The sequence below is a fragment of the Monopterus albus genome, unplaced genomic scaffold (genome assembly GCF_001952655.1).
Source record: "Monopterus albus unplaced genomic scaffold, M_albus_1.0 scaffold19.1, whole genome shotgun sequence".
Classification (NCBI taxonomy): Eukaryota; Metazoa; Chordata; class Actinopteri; order Synbranchiformes; family Synbranchidae; genus Monopterus; species Monopterus albus.
The window spans coordinates 702,693-719,756 of NW_018127899.1; the positions used below are offsets into that span (position 1 = coordinate 702,693).

General features: G+C 39.9%; 1 protein-coding gene across 1 annotated transcript in view; it reads right to left on the minus strand.

Moving 5' to 3' along the window:
• Positions 1 to 17,064, minus strand: part of insc (INSC spindle orientation adaptor protein) — a 43,160-nt gene that overhangs the window by 1,796 nt on the left and 24,300 nt on the right. Inside the window, 11 exon segments of the mRNA XM_020593333.1 lie at positions 173 to 249; positions 904 to 1,059; positions 1,895 to 1,961; positions 2,490 to 2,668; positions 3,128 to 3,299; positions 6,981 to 7,106; positions 13,291 to 13,404; positions 14,651 to 14,774; positions 14,867 to 14,919; positions 15,441 to 15,547; positions 15,550 to 15,773. Coding sequence (XP_020448989.1) covers positions 173 to 249; positions 904 to 1,059; positions 1,895 to 1,961; positions 2,490 to 2,668; positions 3,128 to 3,299; positions 6,981 to 7,106; positions 13,291 to 13,404; positions 14,651 to 14,774; positions 14,867 to 14,919; positions 15,441 to 15,547; positions 15,550 to 15,773 — 1,399 coding nt within the window.

Genomic DNA, 17,064 nt, shown 5'->3' on the forward strand with positions numbered 1-17,064 from the left:
GCACTCACGTTACACATGCAGAGCTGTGGTATAATGATCTCACACTAGTATTTTTGGTGTACGATGAAATAGGCAGCTTTAATATTGGAGTGACATATATTTCTTGTATTCAGGACATGGAATCATTTAAACATATTTTACACACACACACACAGACATACTTTATACCTACCAGGCAAGCGACCAGCACTGAGTCACTGTTATTTCTCTCAGTAGGGGAGCGACACAGTTCAATAAGACGAGGAACAGCTAAAGACAGCAGAGGAAAAACTCATTTACGGGCTTGTTTCAGTCTTGGGTATTGATATCAAGCAGACTAAAACAGCTACCCTTGTATACATTCATACAACACTCACAGAGAGCTGTTTCTCCATAAGACAGAGAGGTCTGCAGGAAAATAGATGTACAGTGTATACAGTAATTTGTATATTAAAGTAGAAGCTTAATCATTCAGTGATCAAATAAAGACATCTGACCCGTATAAATCTTGTAAGGCCTTTTTTTGCCTTAAAGTAAATAAATAATGAAACTGTGTCCAGTGTTGTATTTTATTAATTTGCCTTTTTAGTAACAAACGGAGTACCTCAAAGCTCAGTTCAAGGCCCATCTATATTGTCATTATGGTTATAAATTAATTTACCTTCCCTCTGGACATATTATTTAAGATCTATTTCTAGAACGTTTTTCAAGCACCCTCTGTTGGCTGGGATGCATTTCAGTTATGAAATTGTTTGCTATGCTAATTCTCATTAATAAATATTTATTTGTTGTTAATGTTTAGCTAATTTCTTTTTCCATTTGTTTTTCAGCACTTTATCTGTTTCTTTCAACTTTTCTGTATAGACTGTATTTAATAAATAATAAATAGGCTTTAAAAAACTTGAATTTTGGCAGTAGTCCTACCTTTAAGCTGGATGGCCATTTGGGCTATGTCGGGGTCTCTGCTCAGACGGGCCAGTGTAACTGCAGCTTTCTGCTGGACACGCTCGCAGGCAGCGCCCTCTGATGGACTGGATGAGGATGGCTTTTCACCCAGCAGCAGAAGCAGGCGCTCTATCCCTAAAACACATAAATATACAGAAGAGACTGTCCAGACAGGAAACCAAAAATCATCCAAAAGCTGTCAGGATGAGCAGAAAGGACCCAAGAACAACAAGCAGCACATTCAGAATTTTTTAAAAATGAATTCAGAACACAGACAAGCAGTAAGGTATGATATAAAAGAACAAGACAAAGCAATGCAAAATATGCAGAAACAGACACAGAAACCAAACAACACAAAGTTACATAAAACCCAGTCACAACAAAATGCTCAGATGAACCTAAACAGAGCCACAATTTATACACATCCCTAACAGAAGGAATTTGGAGCAAAAGGGCAGCTAGAAAATAAATTCATTGGTGCAAAAACACAAAAAGGGGTGGGGGTGAGATAAAAAGAGAACAGTCAGGCCTTCAGCTGGTTAGACATAAGGTTTTAAGGTTAATTCCTAATTTTACAATGGGTCAATGGAAAATGCAGGATGGGCTCAGAAAGACAAATGACAAACTGCTGACAAAATCAGATATAAGAGCAGAAAATATGAATAGTATGAACAAACATGATTAAAATTACATTACAATGTATTACATCTATGTTTAAGAAATAATAGCATGTAGCCAGTGCTTGATGTTTTATTTAAGCTCTTCCAGGCTACTTCACATATTTTACCTGATGCTTCCATCTTGAGGACTTAAGAAGAATTACACCAATTTTTCTTACTTGCACAGAAAGTAATGATTGTCAGTAGATTCAGTAGAGCCTGATGTAGTTCCTTCATCTAGTTTTAGTTTTGCAGGAAAAAATAATGATACTAAGCAGACAATGAAAAATTATAGTTGGTAAATAGATTACCTTGTTCTTGCAGGACTTCAGAGGCACATTGCTCTAAAACAGAGAGGTTTGCCAAGATTGTCACCACCTGAGATAAAAATAACAAAAAATGATAAACATAATGAGATTTATCAGTAACATACAATTTAAGTAATATAGTTCAGTTTGCTATTGTGCAGTAGAACAGCCCACAAGTGGATGAGTGAGTTAAGGCAGCATGTTCAGGTTTTTTTTTTGTTTATATGTTCATTCATTCTCTACCACTTAGTCACGGGGGGGGGGGCCGGAGCCAATCCCGGCCAGCAATCGGGCGAAGGTGGGGTACACCCTGGACAGGTCGCCAATCCATCACAGGGCTAACACATAGACGAACAACCAGACACACGCACTCCTATGGGCAATTTTAGAGACCCCAATCAACCTAAGCTGCATGTCTTTGGACTGTGGGAGGAAGCCAGAGTACCCGGAGAGAACATGCAAACTCCACACAGAAAGGTCCCGGGTGGGGCCCGAACCCGGAACCTTCGCGCTGTGAGGCAACGGCACTAACCACTGTGCCACCGTGCTGCCCTTGTTTATATGTTATGAGAAATAATTCTGAAATACAGATGTGTACCTGGTCTTTGGAGTAGGGTGTGTCTACCCTCTGGCGGTCTTTGCAGGCCTGCAGCAGGATGTGAATGGCATTAAGCTGCAGGAGAATCTCACAGGCCATGCTGTCGAAGAAGGTGATGTTGGCCAAGGCTGCAGACGCCAAGAGGAAAACTTCACCACAGGAGGCACTCTCGCACAACTCTGACAGAATATGACATCATTCAGTAAGTACAGTGGCTCCAACATAACACAACAACACATAAGGAAAGTACTGTAAAAGTGAAGTGCACTGGTTGAAAAACCACACAATTTTCTCCACCTTAAGGTTGTTGTTTCCTCAACAGATATACTTCTTACAGTTGTTTACAGTTCCTAGCATTTGTTTGTTTGCATATACAGTATGTGAACATCCTCAAGCACTGGGTCGTCGTCCTGAGAGACTGTTTCTATGAACACATCAGTTTGAAAATTGGACAGAGGTGACGCCAGAAGCCAAACCATGGAGTGTTTGAAAGGTAACAATCAAAAAGTACAATCTGAAATATTGTACTTCGAACCTCTATTATTGTAAACTAAAATAAAAACTTGCACTAAAGCCCATACTAACAAATCAAAGGTCAAAAGTCAAAAGGTTACATTGTTGGTGCCATATCCACTCACTGATCAGTGCAGTGACAATGTCCTGCATGCTCTCCAGGAAACTGCCGAGATGCTGTGTCGATGTGTGGTGAGGCGATGTGATCTGCGCCACTACCGCCGCTGCCTCAGCCCTGGCTGCTTCCACACTGCTTTCATCAGTCAAGATATCTGCTAGGCACAGGATCCCGTCTACCTACATTAGACAACGACAACATAGAACACATTAGGCACCATACATATACTATAAAAATGTCTTATATGGACAGTGAAAACATCGGGGATATTCTCACACTGTACTAGCTGGTCAGTGCATTCCAGAAGTTGCACCCACTTTCCCATCCAGTCAAGGAGATGACTTTCATTTCATCTTTAAAGGAGACATCTAATAGGACTTGACCATTCAAGTCACTACTACTGAATTGAGAATGGGGCATGTTAGCCATAACACTTTGTGAAAAGCACTTTGTCTCTGATGATTGATTTGATTTAAGCTGAGCAATAAGTTACTTTAAAGTGCTCTGGCTGTCTGGTGTATGTGATCCATGTGGAATCAATAGACCAAGAGTAAGGGATTGCATTTGTTTACATATTTACTAAAGAGCACAATGCACTAAACATTTTCAGCCATCTGGCATTCATCGGTGTGTCACACACAGTGCAGCAGTAAGGAGAGTTTCACACTCTGGCTGTGAATTGACTTGGGAACAGGCACTAATTCATGTCCACTACAATGCATTATTGGCTTTAAGCACATCTGTAGTCTCTGCTACTTGATATCCATGTTCTAAAAACTGGATTGCTGCCATAAAGGTAGGAAATCAATCTAGAAATGTTTTTCTATATTTTAGAATGTAATATAAAGTGCATTTTGTAGTCAGTGTTTCTCAAAGATGAGCTTTGTAAAGCAGGAGGGGAACTCAACAGTAGAAATACAAATCACTTTCACTGAAACGTCTATAGCCTGAACTCCCACTTATCATTTAATCTTGCCACTGCAGAGCTGACAAAACACCTGCAGTATCACTGCAAGAACAACATCCAGGCAGAGAGTAAAGTTTCCATTTTGTCAGCTTGGTTAAAACTCGCAGTTCTACTTGTAAAGGCATCACAATTAAAACACACTATGTTCAATTTAATGGCCATCTCCAGGGTGAATGCACCTCTGAGAAACTCTTATGTATTTGTCTGGCATTGACTCGGAGTGTTTCATTATCAGGTTTGAGAAGGAACTCAGGGTTAGATAAAGGAAAAGAAAAGAAAATTCTTCTCAGGGACATGAGGTCATTTCGATCTCATCACTACGTTGCTGTGTTTGTATGTGACTGGCATTATGGTAGAGGGGCATAAAAAATAATGCAGTTGTAGATCATGTCATATCCACTTGGGTGCAGTGTTGCACAATTCATACATACTTGACTACAACTGCTCACTGTTACTCTGCATCTGTCAGCAGCGGTGGTGAAAATCTGCACACGTTCCTGGAATCATCCATACTACAAATTAAAATGCATAATCATAAACTGCAGGTGGTTTCCATGAAGGTGATGGGCACTTAAATTATGTCAAGGAAAACAATGCATTACCTTAAATATCAGAAGAATTTTGTTTAACAAAATCATTATTGCTGTAATTTAGGAAAAGAACAAAGTGATGTTTCTGGTGCTCTGTCAGAACCAACCAACAATCCTGAAAATAATACACTAGAGACAAGCATCCGGAGTGAAGGTAAACCCTCAGCTCTCAGGTAGCCACACCTGTCAGTCTTATCTGCTGACGAGCATCAGTACACCAAGCTTCACAGGGCAATTCCCTATTTTTGTCTCCGTGGACGTCAGCAGCACCATACCGGCACGACCCACTGACGTGGAACTATCCACTCTCCATACCACCTCCCAGTTCATCTACTGCCGCCCCTCATCCTTACCCACACCTCCACCTCCTCCTCCTCCCTAAAACAAGATACTCCCCAGTTCACCATGTACTGTATAGTGGATGTGTCGCATTCAGTTTATTCTTGGGTCCAATACCAAAGCTATTTTCAGTGTTTGTAAGAGTCCTAACAAAGTTTACAATGCCTGCTCATGGGTTTAGGCTCTTGCTTGATTCCAGTTTGTTGTTTTCAAGTATTTTGTGCTTGTGATTAGGGAAAAGAAATTCAACTGTAGCTGCAGGAACCAAATGCAAACTCATAAACATAAACACAAAATAAAAATGTGTAACTTATCCTCTCAGTTTACAACGCATGAATACTTGGAAGAGATGTGGCATTATTAAAAAGCAAATGACAAAAAAGTGTTAAAGATGATGTTTCCAGTGTAGCCTGACACATAAAAAAATGGTTGTGAGGCAAAGTTTAAAAACTTTATTTAAAATATTGTGGAAGTTCTTTGTGTTTGCAGATCTTGAGCAGCTTTGCTCATAATCAACACTCACTGACTATTATGATTACATCATGTTGTGAATAAAACTAAGCATATACTGCATATTCACCAGTAAACAATGCAGGTGAATACCTGTCTTTTTTCTTCCACCCTTCAACAGCGACAGTTGTGTTTCTCAAGCCTGAGCGCTCGCCAGTGAGCGGCTGGAAGCGTAGTCTTGCCTGACAGCCTCTCTCCCGGGATGAGGCTGCTAATCTGGGGCAAACTTTGGTTCCTGTTAAAGAGTTTTCACACTTGGATGGTTCATGCTGTCCCAACTGCTTTATATGTGAACACAGAGACCGCTGTGGCATCATTATTTGCCGGATTCAAGTTATATTTGTCTTTTTGTAAACGCTCACTTGACACAGGTGTGTCTGTTGTTTATTTTGGATTAATTCTCAATAGAGAAAAAATAAGGACAAATAAAGAAGGATATAATATTAGCTTTCCCTCTCCCTGCTTCACATTCTTCTATGCAGGTCCACAGGAGGTTATATATAATGATCTCAGCCTCGCTGTAAACCATGACTTATCTTTTTGTGTATGTACTGTACAATCTTATGAGAAAAAAACAGATGATATTTAGTCACTGTCTCCTGTAGCGTAAAATGATACAGTTAGAGAGGTTAATGTTAGTTCTCTGGTTTGGAGGTGACTGAATTTAGTGAACTCATGGATAAAAATTTAATCAGGGGATTTGAAAACTGGATAAAGCAACCAAAGGTTTCTCAAAAACACTAATAACAAAGCTGTAGAGCATGTGTGAACCAACCTTTGTGTCTATACAATGCGGACCGAAACAAAAAGGTGTTGCTGTTAAATTTGGCTCTCCCTGCCACTTCCAAGCTGCATTTGACAATGAAGCCAGCAGCAGCTGGTAAAATTACCTGCACCTGCTGTACCTATATCCTCTTCAGTAAGGGAAACATGTCCAGAGATCCTCCTACTGACCGTAACCAAGAGGTTTGTAATGAAGAAACAAATGCTCACACTGCTTACACTGTTTCTGTGCAGCCAAGACTCCTCCTGATGCCATCTTTGGTACATATTCACCTGTAAAAATAAACTATAGCCTCCCAGTCATAACATGGGAAGTGAGAGTACTGTGCTGCTGGGAAGCGAAACAACTGCCTGTCTGAGCTATAGCTTCAGCTGATCAAAGTAAACACAATCTGCCTTGTTGGCTGTATTTTACTGGAAGTATTGTATTTACTTACTTGAGATTAACACAGTCTCACATTCTTTCCCTTTGTCTCTCATACCCATTTGTTCCATTACACGAAATGTGGATTAGTGCTCATGTACCATTTCTCTCCCCACTGTAAACTGCAGTTAGGCCTTTAGTTGTGATAGCTGAGGTTAGGGTAAGTGGCTCAGGAATGCATTATATCAGTGAAGAGCCTTACAGGACTAGGATGACAAAGGTGTACATGTGCGAGAGACAGACTGACCTTGTCCAGTTGGTTGATGCCCTCCTCCACACAGCAGATGGAGGCCACAGTTCTCAGAGCGTGAGCGTAGAGGTCTCTGAAGCGGTCCTGCCTGCAGATCTTAAACAGGGCCACCACAGCTCCTTCCTGTGGAAGAACAAAAGAAGGAGAAACCATAATGTTTAAGCCTCAGGAAAGGTTCAGGCACAACAACAGATCATGTGATAAAGCTGGTAAATCCTTGTATGGTCACTAGCTGCAAAAACATGTTTTCATGTGACAATAAAATAAATGTATATAAAAAAGTACTTTATCTTTGAGACACTGCACTGATAAATTTGCAAATGGGTTAAAATGGTTTTAGCACATGAACAGTAACGACTCATAACCTTTTCTGAATTCTTTCAAGACTTACTGTATGTGATGTTGTCTGCATTAAGTCTCTATTGTTATTAATATTACTATTAATAATAATTTCTCACTTTTCTATGGAATAAATTCAGGAACTTAATGAGCAGTTGTATCTGGATTCTTCTTTATTTCTTTTTTCTTTTGAGTCCATGTTTAAGATTCCAAAACACCCTCATCGGCACGGAGTGATCTGAATTTAAAACCCTACAACCTTGATTTTTTCCCCACTGTACTCTGTTTCTTGGCAAAGGCAACTTGACATGTAATTTATTGACTAACAGGTAATTCTGGCAAAAGGCAGAAGACATGGGTGTTTAATGAACATTTACACTTTCTTCAGTGAAAATTGAGAAAGTTACTTTTAACATAAGCAAAATAAGGAAATGCAAGCCTTAACTTTTCTTGAGGACAAGTGGGTTAAGTGTGTGCTAATCCTGTCTTGGCAACACTGAGACTATTACACAGCACTATTTAGCCGGAGGCTGAGGTCATATGTCACATATTAATTTACTTTTGTTGCTGTGCTTTCCTCCATCTATTGCAATACTGCTTGTAGTATGACTTTACTTTGTGCCTGCTACCTCAGCCTGATGCAGCCTGGCTCATTGTTGCCACACCCACACTTTACTTATCCAAAAACGTCATCATATGTATAAATGTTATTGTAAGAACAGGTGCATATTCTGGATTTAACAGAATGTTTAATAGCCACAGCTTGGAATAATTTTTTTCATTACCAATCAAGACCATAATACGAGGTTCCCATAAAATGCAATCAAATTTTTATTTTGTTTATTTGTCTAGTGGATGCTGTACAAATAATTCTCTGTATGTTGAAATCAATGTAGGGCAAAAAGGTGGTTAGTCTGGGAAAACAACTCTCTTGTTTTGAGAATTTCAAAGGCCTGACATTAGGGTTCATGCCACCCAATTATGCACCATACATTATAATCAGCCCTTGTCTTGAAGCACACATGATGGTGCAAAATAATGTATCAAATTGCTCCTTGTAGATCATGCTGTTGAGAGCCAACAGGTCCAGCAGATCTAATAGCAGCATGCTGGTTTTAAAGATTCCAGGAGACTTGAAATGACCGACAGATTTTGGCAGGTTTACTCAGCAAGCCTGCCAACCGCAGACCCTATCGAGTGGCTCACACAGTTCATCACGTCGGATACAAACAGCAAAAATATACGTAATTCGTGAATGAGAAACAGTGAGCAGGAAAAAGATGGTTTGCTGGCCACAATAGCTGAGTGTTTTCTGCTGGATTATGCCTGATGTAAACAAACAAACATAGCTGCTCTATTGGCTGTGAATCTACACTAAAGCAGCCCTCTGACTAAAAAAAAAACAAACACTTGCAGGTATTGAATTCTATTCACTGTGCAGGTAGATGGAATTACCTGGAGGAAGACAAAGCCTGTAATGACCACCATTATCCTAATAAGGCCATTATACTGAGCTGGCATGTCTCATATGCTGCTACGGTCATGATGCCACAGCTTGGAGTGGCTAATCATCCTGCCCTCCAGCCTGACCGCTCTACCCTGTTCATCACCTACACAATATTGTTCTGCTATATGTGGAAGAACTGCCAACACTGGAGTTTTCAGTAAACCTTTTGAAACTCCAGAGAGGCTCAGAATCAGGTACTGATGAGGATGCTGTTGATCCTGTTGTTTGTCTGTGATACAAATGTTGCTTTAGTCTGTGGAGAATCTCTGAACGGTCTAATGCACTTTTGAGCTTTAGTTCTAATTTAGTTATATTTTGTGACTTTAAACTTTTAAACTTTAAAAAGTTTAATTGTTCTAAATTTTACTGACTCTGGAACTTTAATGGCCAAATATGTTTGAACATACAGGAATGTGACTCTGGTACAGAGGCTCCCAATGCGTTGTAAAGCAACAGGAATAGAAAATAACAGTAAGTGCAAAAAATTAAAAACAGAGCAATAGAAGTGAGAATAAACAATGTGTGCATTCAAATATCTGAACATTTATATGCATTGCAGCAGAAGAGCCTGAGACTGATATATTTGTATAGCCTTTCTCCTGCTTTTCCTTTTCACAGACTGTTGGGCATGTCAGGCATTGCTTTCCCTTCCACATAGAACAACTTGCAGTTCTACTGTTTCCACTGATTTCATTCTCATTCCTTAAACAAAGCCCACAGAGCACATTCATTTGCACTCATTTATTTTGGTACTTGCCACGCTAACATTATCATGTGAAACTTGAAATGCCTCTCTATCTGTGTGTTTGCATGTGAAGGCCTACACAGCGTATAATTTCTTTCCATCTGATAGTTTTCTGAATTGTGCACTGGTTTGCTGTTCTCGCTCACACAAAGCCCACAGTTCATTGAGCTGTGAGAGGTCAGAGGCAGTTTGCTACTTGATTTGCAAACAGTGGTTATTAGTGTTGAACAAAAGGCTGGTGGAAGATATTGTCTGAAGCTAAATCATAATTCTTGCTGTAAAAACACAGTTTATTCTTGTCCTTGTGTTTTGATGGGACGTTGACTCTCACCAGGCCTGAGTTACTGCCACGTCATGCTCTCACACACCCTGCAATCTAAAGCTTTCAGTTCAGTGCAGGGTGCACATAATGTGTGAGGAGCCTGCCAACGTGGACGCATCTGATTCAGTAGCCATCATGACAGTAGGGAAACAGTGAGACAGCAAACTGTCTAGTTTTCCAGTTAAACACTTTGCTTATATAAGACTTTTCTTCTCCTTTCTGTGTAGAGTTTGCTTGTTTCTCACAGTGTTTGTTTGGGGGAAAATAAAAACTTTAAAGATCTAAAAATATAAATGTTTTTCTGTTAATGATTTATCCAAGCAAAAACCAAAAGAAAGAGAAGAGACTTGACTTGTTTTGGGTGGATTAAGGGACAAAAATGGAAGGCTTTTTAAATAGGGATAAAAATGTGTAGCATGTATTTTGTTTGTTTTGTTATTATGAGTGGGTCATCAGATAAAGGCGGAAATAGGTGGTATTCGACAATAATTTGCATGATTTGTTCTGACCTGCTTGGTAAAGCAGATGGGCGCAGTTCATTCAGTCGTGACAAATCTGTCACAGCGATGTGATTACTCAGAGTCTGACAAGCTGTCACTTACAAAAAGGAGCCATATTCTTTAGTGGCATTAACTACTTTATGAGGCACATTAGAGTAAAACACTGAATATGTTTTGAAATCAAGTGTATAAGTTATAATTAGACACGAGACGAGAGATCTCATGCTATTTTGCACACTTAACAGTCATTTGTGCTGCTCTTTTCATTTTTGTCACATACAGTACGTTAATTTAATTTATGCAAACAAATGAAATAACTCAGAAACAAGTGAATGAAACTGAAAGCATATCATATACATTTACTTTGAAAGAAAATGTTATGTAGATTCCCTCACTCACTAGTTCAAATCAAATCAAATGTATTACACAGTTTATTTATAGCTGCTATAATCAATATATTTAATACTCGCTTTTGGTGACAAACTCCCCGAGAATTATCAGTCCACTTTGCAGCTACTCACAATTCTTTTAGCCCATTGTTTTCCCCAATATGTTTCAGACTCACAGCTCTCACTAGTATAAAAAAGGTACAGTTGAACCCACTGTGCATATTTTGCAGCAAATGGCAGATGAACTTCAACCAAAACAAACTAAGTACTAGTTCTGTGCTGGCAGTGGAGCAGGTTTGCAGCGAGTTTAACTTGCAGACGCCCTAAGAACCGATTTGCTTTTCCATGGGCTAGAGAGCCACCACGGAGCCATGTAATTATGTCTCTGTATATGTCTGCCTGTGCTTTCCCAGCACACTTCAGTGTCTCCTTTGTAGTGTTGCTACTGGCTTTTAAACTTTAGCTAGCTAACAGTTTGTCTCATCCACAGTCCACTGCTGCTTCAGTCTCATGCCAATGAGGCTCATGGTTTTATTTTGGTATTAAAAGTTAGGCAAAACTACAGTACTCTCTTGTTGTGTTTTTAAAAAAATGGCAGCCAGAGTCTAGTTGGTCTTGCTGGTCACAATAATCCCACCCACAGCTCATGACATAAGCGGTTCTTAGTTCTAGACCAGCAGAGAGTTGGTGCCATGTTAGGACCAGTTTTCCTGGCCCAGAGCCAGTTCTTTGGCTGTCAAAACACAAAGAGCAGGTTCAAAATTAGGCTCTGGATCCGAACCAGCCCTATAACTGCCTTGGTCAAAAAGAAGCAACAGAGAAGCATTTAGCTGCTAAAGAGCCAGATATTTCCCTCTCCAAAAATGGAGATAAAATGAAAGTGAATATTGGACTTGCATTCAAACAGACATGAATAAATCTCCACATGAATGCTCATGTTGCTCTGTATCTGCTGGATGTGTAAAGTGACAACTGTCTTTTAAACTTGTGTAAACTTGCATTTACAGTTTGTTGCTTACAGCTTGTTCCTGTTCCTCCCAACATGAAATTCATGTAGCTTTAAGTATCCAGAACTTAGATTTTCAAGTATGAAACTGCAGATTACATTGGAATTTTCCTACAAAAGCCAGGGGAGAACTTTAAAACAACCCTGCCATGCATGTTGATGTATTAGCAACAGGTAAATTTAGCCAAAGGGACATGCTATCCTCATCACACAAGCTAGATCGATGTAAATTGCAACTTAATACCTAATTATCACACAGCGCTCTCATTTTCCCTAAGCAGCTGCCACTGCCTTAAACTGTCTGGTATCCATTATACTATAATGTTGTTAAACTCCACACATGTGGTTCTTCCAAAAGAATGAAACCAACATGATAAACTCCAAAATGTACAAATCTATTTCACCCCAGTCTGGATTTATATAAACAGTGAATCATCTGTGTTTGTCATGCTGCCTGTTTCACTGCCATACATTTATCCTGCCTTCCTTCTCCTCTTCATACTCAGTGTATCACTCACTAAACACTGTCAACATCAGCACTGGTAAAGAGAGGAAGAAGGTGGAAATAGCAGATTTCTGCCCAAGCATTTAAATGGCTAATTGTTCTCCAAAAGAAGTACTACAGAAAAGTTAGCAGGCTGCAGAAAATGATAATGAGTGAAGGGCTCGGATGTGAGCCAGATGACATGCATGACAGCAAAGGCTGTGTATGTGAGAATGTGATTGGTGGAAGCTAATTAATTCAAATGGAAGGTGGACAGAGTTTTGTATTGGGTATTTATTTGCAGCCACTTCGCTCAGACACCTCTCTGAGGGGTCAACCAGCATCGCTGCAGAGGGAGTTAAGAAGCTGGAGTGTTTGAATGGTACAGGCAGCTGAGCAACCTGCATTTGTAATCAATGTTTACTTCTAATGGAAGCTGACAGGATTGATCTGACAATCTGCGAGCAAAGAGGTGTGTGTGTGTTACTCTGTGTTTGTGGAGGCCATCAGGAAGAGTCTTATCAAAGGTATCCGGCTAACTAATGGCCAACTGAGACTTGCTGTCTGGTCTGGCTTGTCCTATCTCACAGTGAAATAGCGTTTTAGGGGTATGTATAAAAAGATAGCTGCAGGTCGGCTGCTGTGGATGATGAACATTGGCCTAGGGTGGAACTGAACATAACAGGGGTGTGTCTAGCAAAGGGGCGGAGACGCACTATCAAATACAGCTGCCTGTGGCAAAGACCGGGTGGGAGGTCTGTGTGCAACATGTAAACCCAGGAATATAATACATGCTGTTGGCTTGTCACTGACGTCAGCATCTCCAACATGACAAATTATTGTGTAATCAAATGCATCAGTGGAGACAGGTTTATCTCAGACCAATATATTTTAATGGGTGTAGCTGGTCTTGAAATTATTCTCCAGCCAAATCAAATCTATGTGACCACATCGACGTAGTCATTGTCAGCACAGGGCCAAGATAGGGCAGAGTCCACTAGTATATCCACAGTACCTTGGCAATGATGCTGCAGAGCTGAGGTCCATCCTGTGTCAGGGACAGGAGGTTGCTAATGGCGCTGCCGATTGTGTGAATGCTGTCCGATGATTCAATCTGTTTGATCAGGACCTGCAAGAAGAATAAGCCAGCTGATTTTGAACAACTTTGAGGTTAATTAAAGTCATTTTTAAGGGGGTTTAAAGCTATCATACCATCTTTGAAATCATCGTTTGTGCATGCAGAAAGATAAACGTCTTTTGCTAGCAACCCATTCATCTCAGTATCTTTGTGTCAGACACATGAAGACAGTGCTATTCTTTAGTGTCTCCGTTGTTGTTTATTGACACTACCACAGGAAGCGCTGGTCAGAAACTTTCAAAGTTTTTACATTAAAAAAATAAAGAACATTTGAAAATCTCTGTATTGCTGTGCTTCATCCCATCAGGAAAAATAATTTAGACAATTTGAATTTTTCTTCCCTGCTGTTTGATTGGGCCCAGAGGATCAGCACATTTCCTAGATAAGTGTTTGTGTTTATTTGCTGAGCATTCCCCAGTTTCATCAATGTCTGTTTTTATGCTCAGCTTTGAGATCTACTGATAGTAACTGTGGCCAACTTCCTCTGGAATGTGCTCTTATACCACAAATTTAAATATGGTCCAAAGATAAATCATTACACCTATAAATAGTTATAATCACATGAAAACATATAAATAAAAACTTCTCCTGCAGCCACTAACTCCCTGTATAATGTCTCAGACATGAAATGCAATTATCCATCATCTGTGTGAATGCAATCATGGATTTATTAGAGTAAAATAAAAAATATCTCTTTAATTTTTCAGGTCATACAGAGACGATGTAATTCTCAATTAGTGCAACCCATTCTTATATTTCTGTTTGACTGTTTATCGCTGAATGAACACTGACTCAGTTGATCCAGTAACACACAAAAACACAGACCTAATTCTAACCTGACCCCAAAAACAAACACAAACCCTTCAATAGTACATCAAAGAATCCAGAACCAACAAAAACATCCTCACTCTCCACTTCCACATTGTTTCTCCTTTGCAGCTTAGACAGCAGGTGTGAATGGAGCACAAACCGCAGTGTTCCAACTTGTTTTGAAAATATAAACCTAGTGATGAAAGTAGAACTGTTCATTTTGGAACACCATAGGTTAGAGTCATTTGTGGTGCACGTCAAAGTGTTTGTGAAATGCACTGGAGCACACAATTCTAAAGTTGTCTTTTGCAGTAAGTGGCCTTAACTTGCCTTCATGTGACACGAAGAAATTCAGGGCAAGCAGCGACTCCAATATAAATATTAAAGAAACATATGTTTCCAATTTCAGCTCAGTTTCAAAATGTACCTGGATCTCATTGGCTAAGGCCATGTCAATCATGTTGCTGAAGGAATCACTGACATCTGTGAGGATCTCGTGGATGGCCTCCCTCATGGATTTCAGGAAGAATTCATCATCAGTATGAAGACATCTGTGGGCCATGTGTGATGAGACATTTACCAGTGAGTTCCACATAAATACACTTTTTACTAGTGTTTTTATATTTGCTTTATGGACTGTTACCTCTCTGTAATATTTGTCAGCTCCATACACTTTTCCAGCAGAGATTTCTCATACTGCCATGAAAGAAAAGGAGGAAATATAATTAGCAGTGATAAGCAGTTCCAGTAGAGCTGCAGTGGCCCACAGGTCAGACTGTGGTCGTACTGGGCAGCTTCCATGTGTGGATGTATGTACTGTAAGTGTGTGCCACATTGTTTTTATAAAACAGCAGAACATGGTTTTCATTCCACTTAAATACAGATTATCAATTTCTTTATTTGGTAATTGATGATACCTATTTGTCTCTGATGACTGATACAATGAGGTTTGTGAGGTGCTGAGGTCTTGGAGAAAGCCAACAGTGTACCGTAAGAGAAAATTATCAAATTATTTTTTTGTGTATAATGGGCACAGACCAATTTAAGTGACAGAGGTGCATGAGGGCTTTTGGATGTCCCGTTATTAGACTGATAAGTCTAAGCAAAATGTAAATGATGTAATTCTAAATCCATGCTTTTTATATAGCAGCAGGAAAATGTCCATATTATATTTTAATTGGTATATGAGGAAGTGTCAGTGCCTGATCAGCCATCACCTTCTGCATCTCTGGTGGCGTGTTGCGGGCGACACTGTATTCATGGACCAGTGAGCGAACATGGCAGTTTGCCCTTACGGCTGTGCTGTGGACCCTCTGCCAGCGCCCGTGCTGACCACCAGTGCTCGGCGGAGGAGTGTCTGCAGGTTGTTCCTAGCCACGTGCGCCCCACCACCGACCCCAGATGCCATAATCAGTTCTCCCTGCTGGGATTCTTCCTCCACCCCGATTGGTTTGGCCTGGAGGACACACATGCACTCCACCTCCGTCATGTGGCGAAGATCCTCCATCCAGCGCTGCACTGAGTCAACCTGAAGAGACTGCATCCAGGTGCTGTGGGAAAAATGAAGCCAGAAAAAATACAGTCAGAGTCAGCTTATTCAGTTTAGAGATGGCACAGTGTCACAGTTGTCACAAGCCTGTTCTCTGTGCAACTGAACCAAAAATAGAAAAAACAAAAGAGTTTGTTCACTGAATTTATTAAGCGCTTGCAGAACGAGTCAACAAATCGAAACAAACTGCTACAAAGAACAAGTCATTTGTGGTTTCCCTCATGTACGTATTTGCATGTTTTCAACGATGAACGCAGTTTTAACCAAAGATAAATGGATTTTTGGGTGTACTGTTTATGTGGGGTGCCACACATTAAAAACAAGCTGAGCTGATGTAGCACAGACCAGAGTTCATTCACCACTATTGATCGGCACATGCAGAGAACATTCAGTTTCCTGTTACTGGTTTGATTTGCTCAGAAGAAATCGATACAAACTGCTTTGTGTTTGGTTTCGCAACGATTGCATAGTAAAATTAGAAGTGCAAATTACTGCACAGAACCACATTCATGCAACATATGTCCTGGGTATTACACACATAATGTACTATATATTGAGAACAGTGTTGATTGAGATGCGGGACATTATTTGTGCTGGCTGGCACGCTGACTGTAGCTTGAGCTGATTTATATGACAGACTCTTAATCATCTTTACCTCGGCCACAAGAAATAACACACTCAATCAGCAGATAATTAAGGAAATCATTACTCATAATTTCAAGCTTGTTTGGACAATAACAAGTCATTTAACTAGGCTGTATCATTCATGCCCTGTCTTTATACTGTATTAAGCATAGGCTTGGGATGGTAAAGCAAAACCTCTTTTATAACTAACTGTGTCTGTCATAAATTCCCTTAACTCCATCCTCCAAACATCAATTAATTGTCCAGTCATCGCCTACCAGTCACAAAGAGAAATGATTTTCTTCCTTTTGCAAGCTGGTATCTTTTGTTTAATTAGTTTTCTAAAAACCACTAATGTTAGCATGTCTGGCTAACTAGTGGTCTACACTGGTGACCTAGTGTTACTTCCAAGGCCAGGAGTTAGCATTATGTTTGTATGTTTGGTATATGTATTATTGTTAGAGGAAAAAAAGAATGGTTTAGGCCTGACACAGCTGGTACCAATCCTTCTAATAGAGTTTAAGGTCATTTTAGCATCCGTGTCCTCACTTGTACTAAATTTGGGGACGTTTTACTGATTGTTTTGTGAAGGTAAAAACTAAAAATTTTATTATTGAGAAGTCTATAAGAATTTTGAGATGTAAATGGGAAATATATCCTTGAAAACA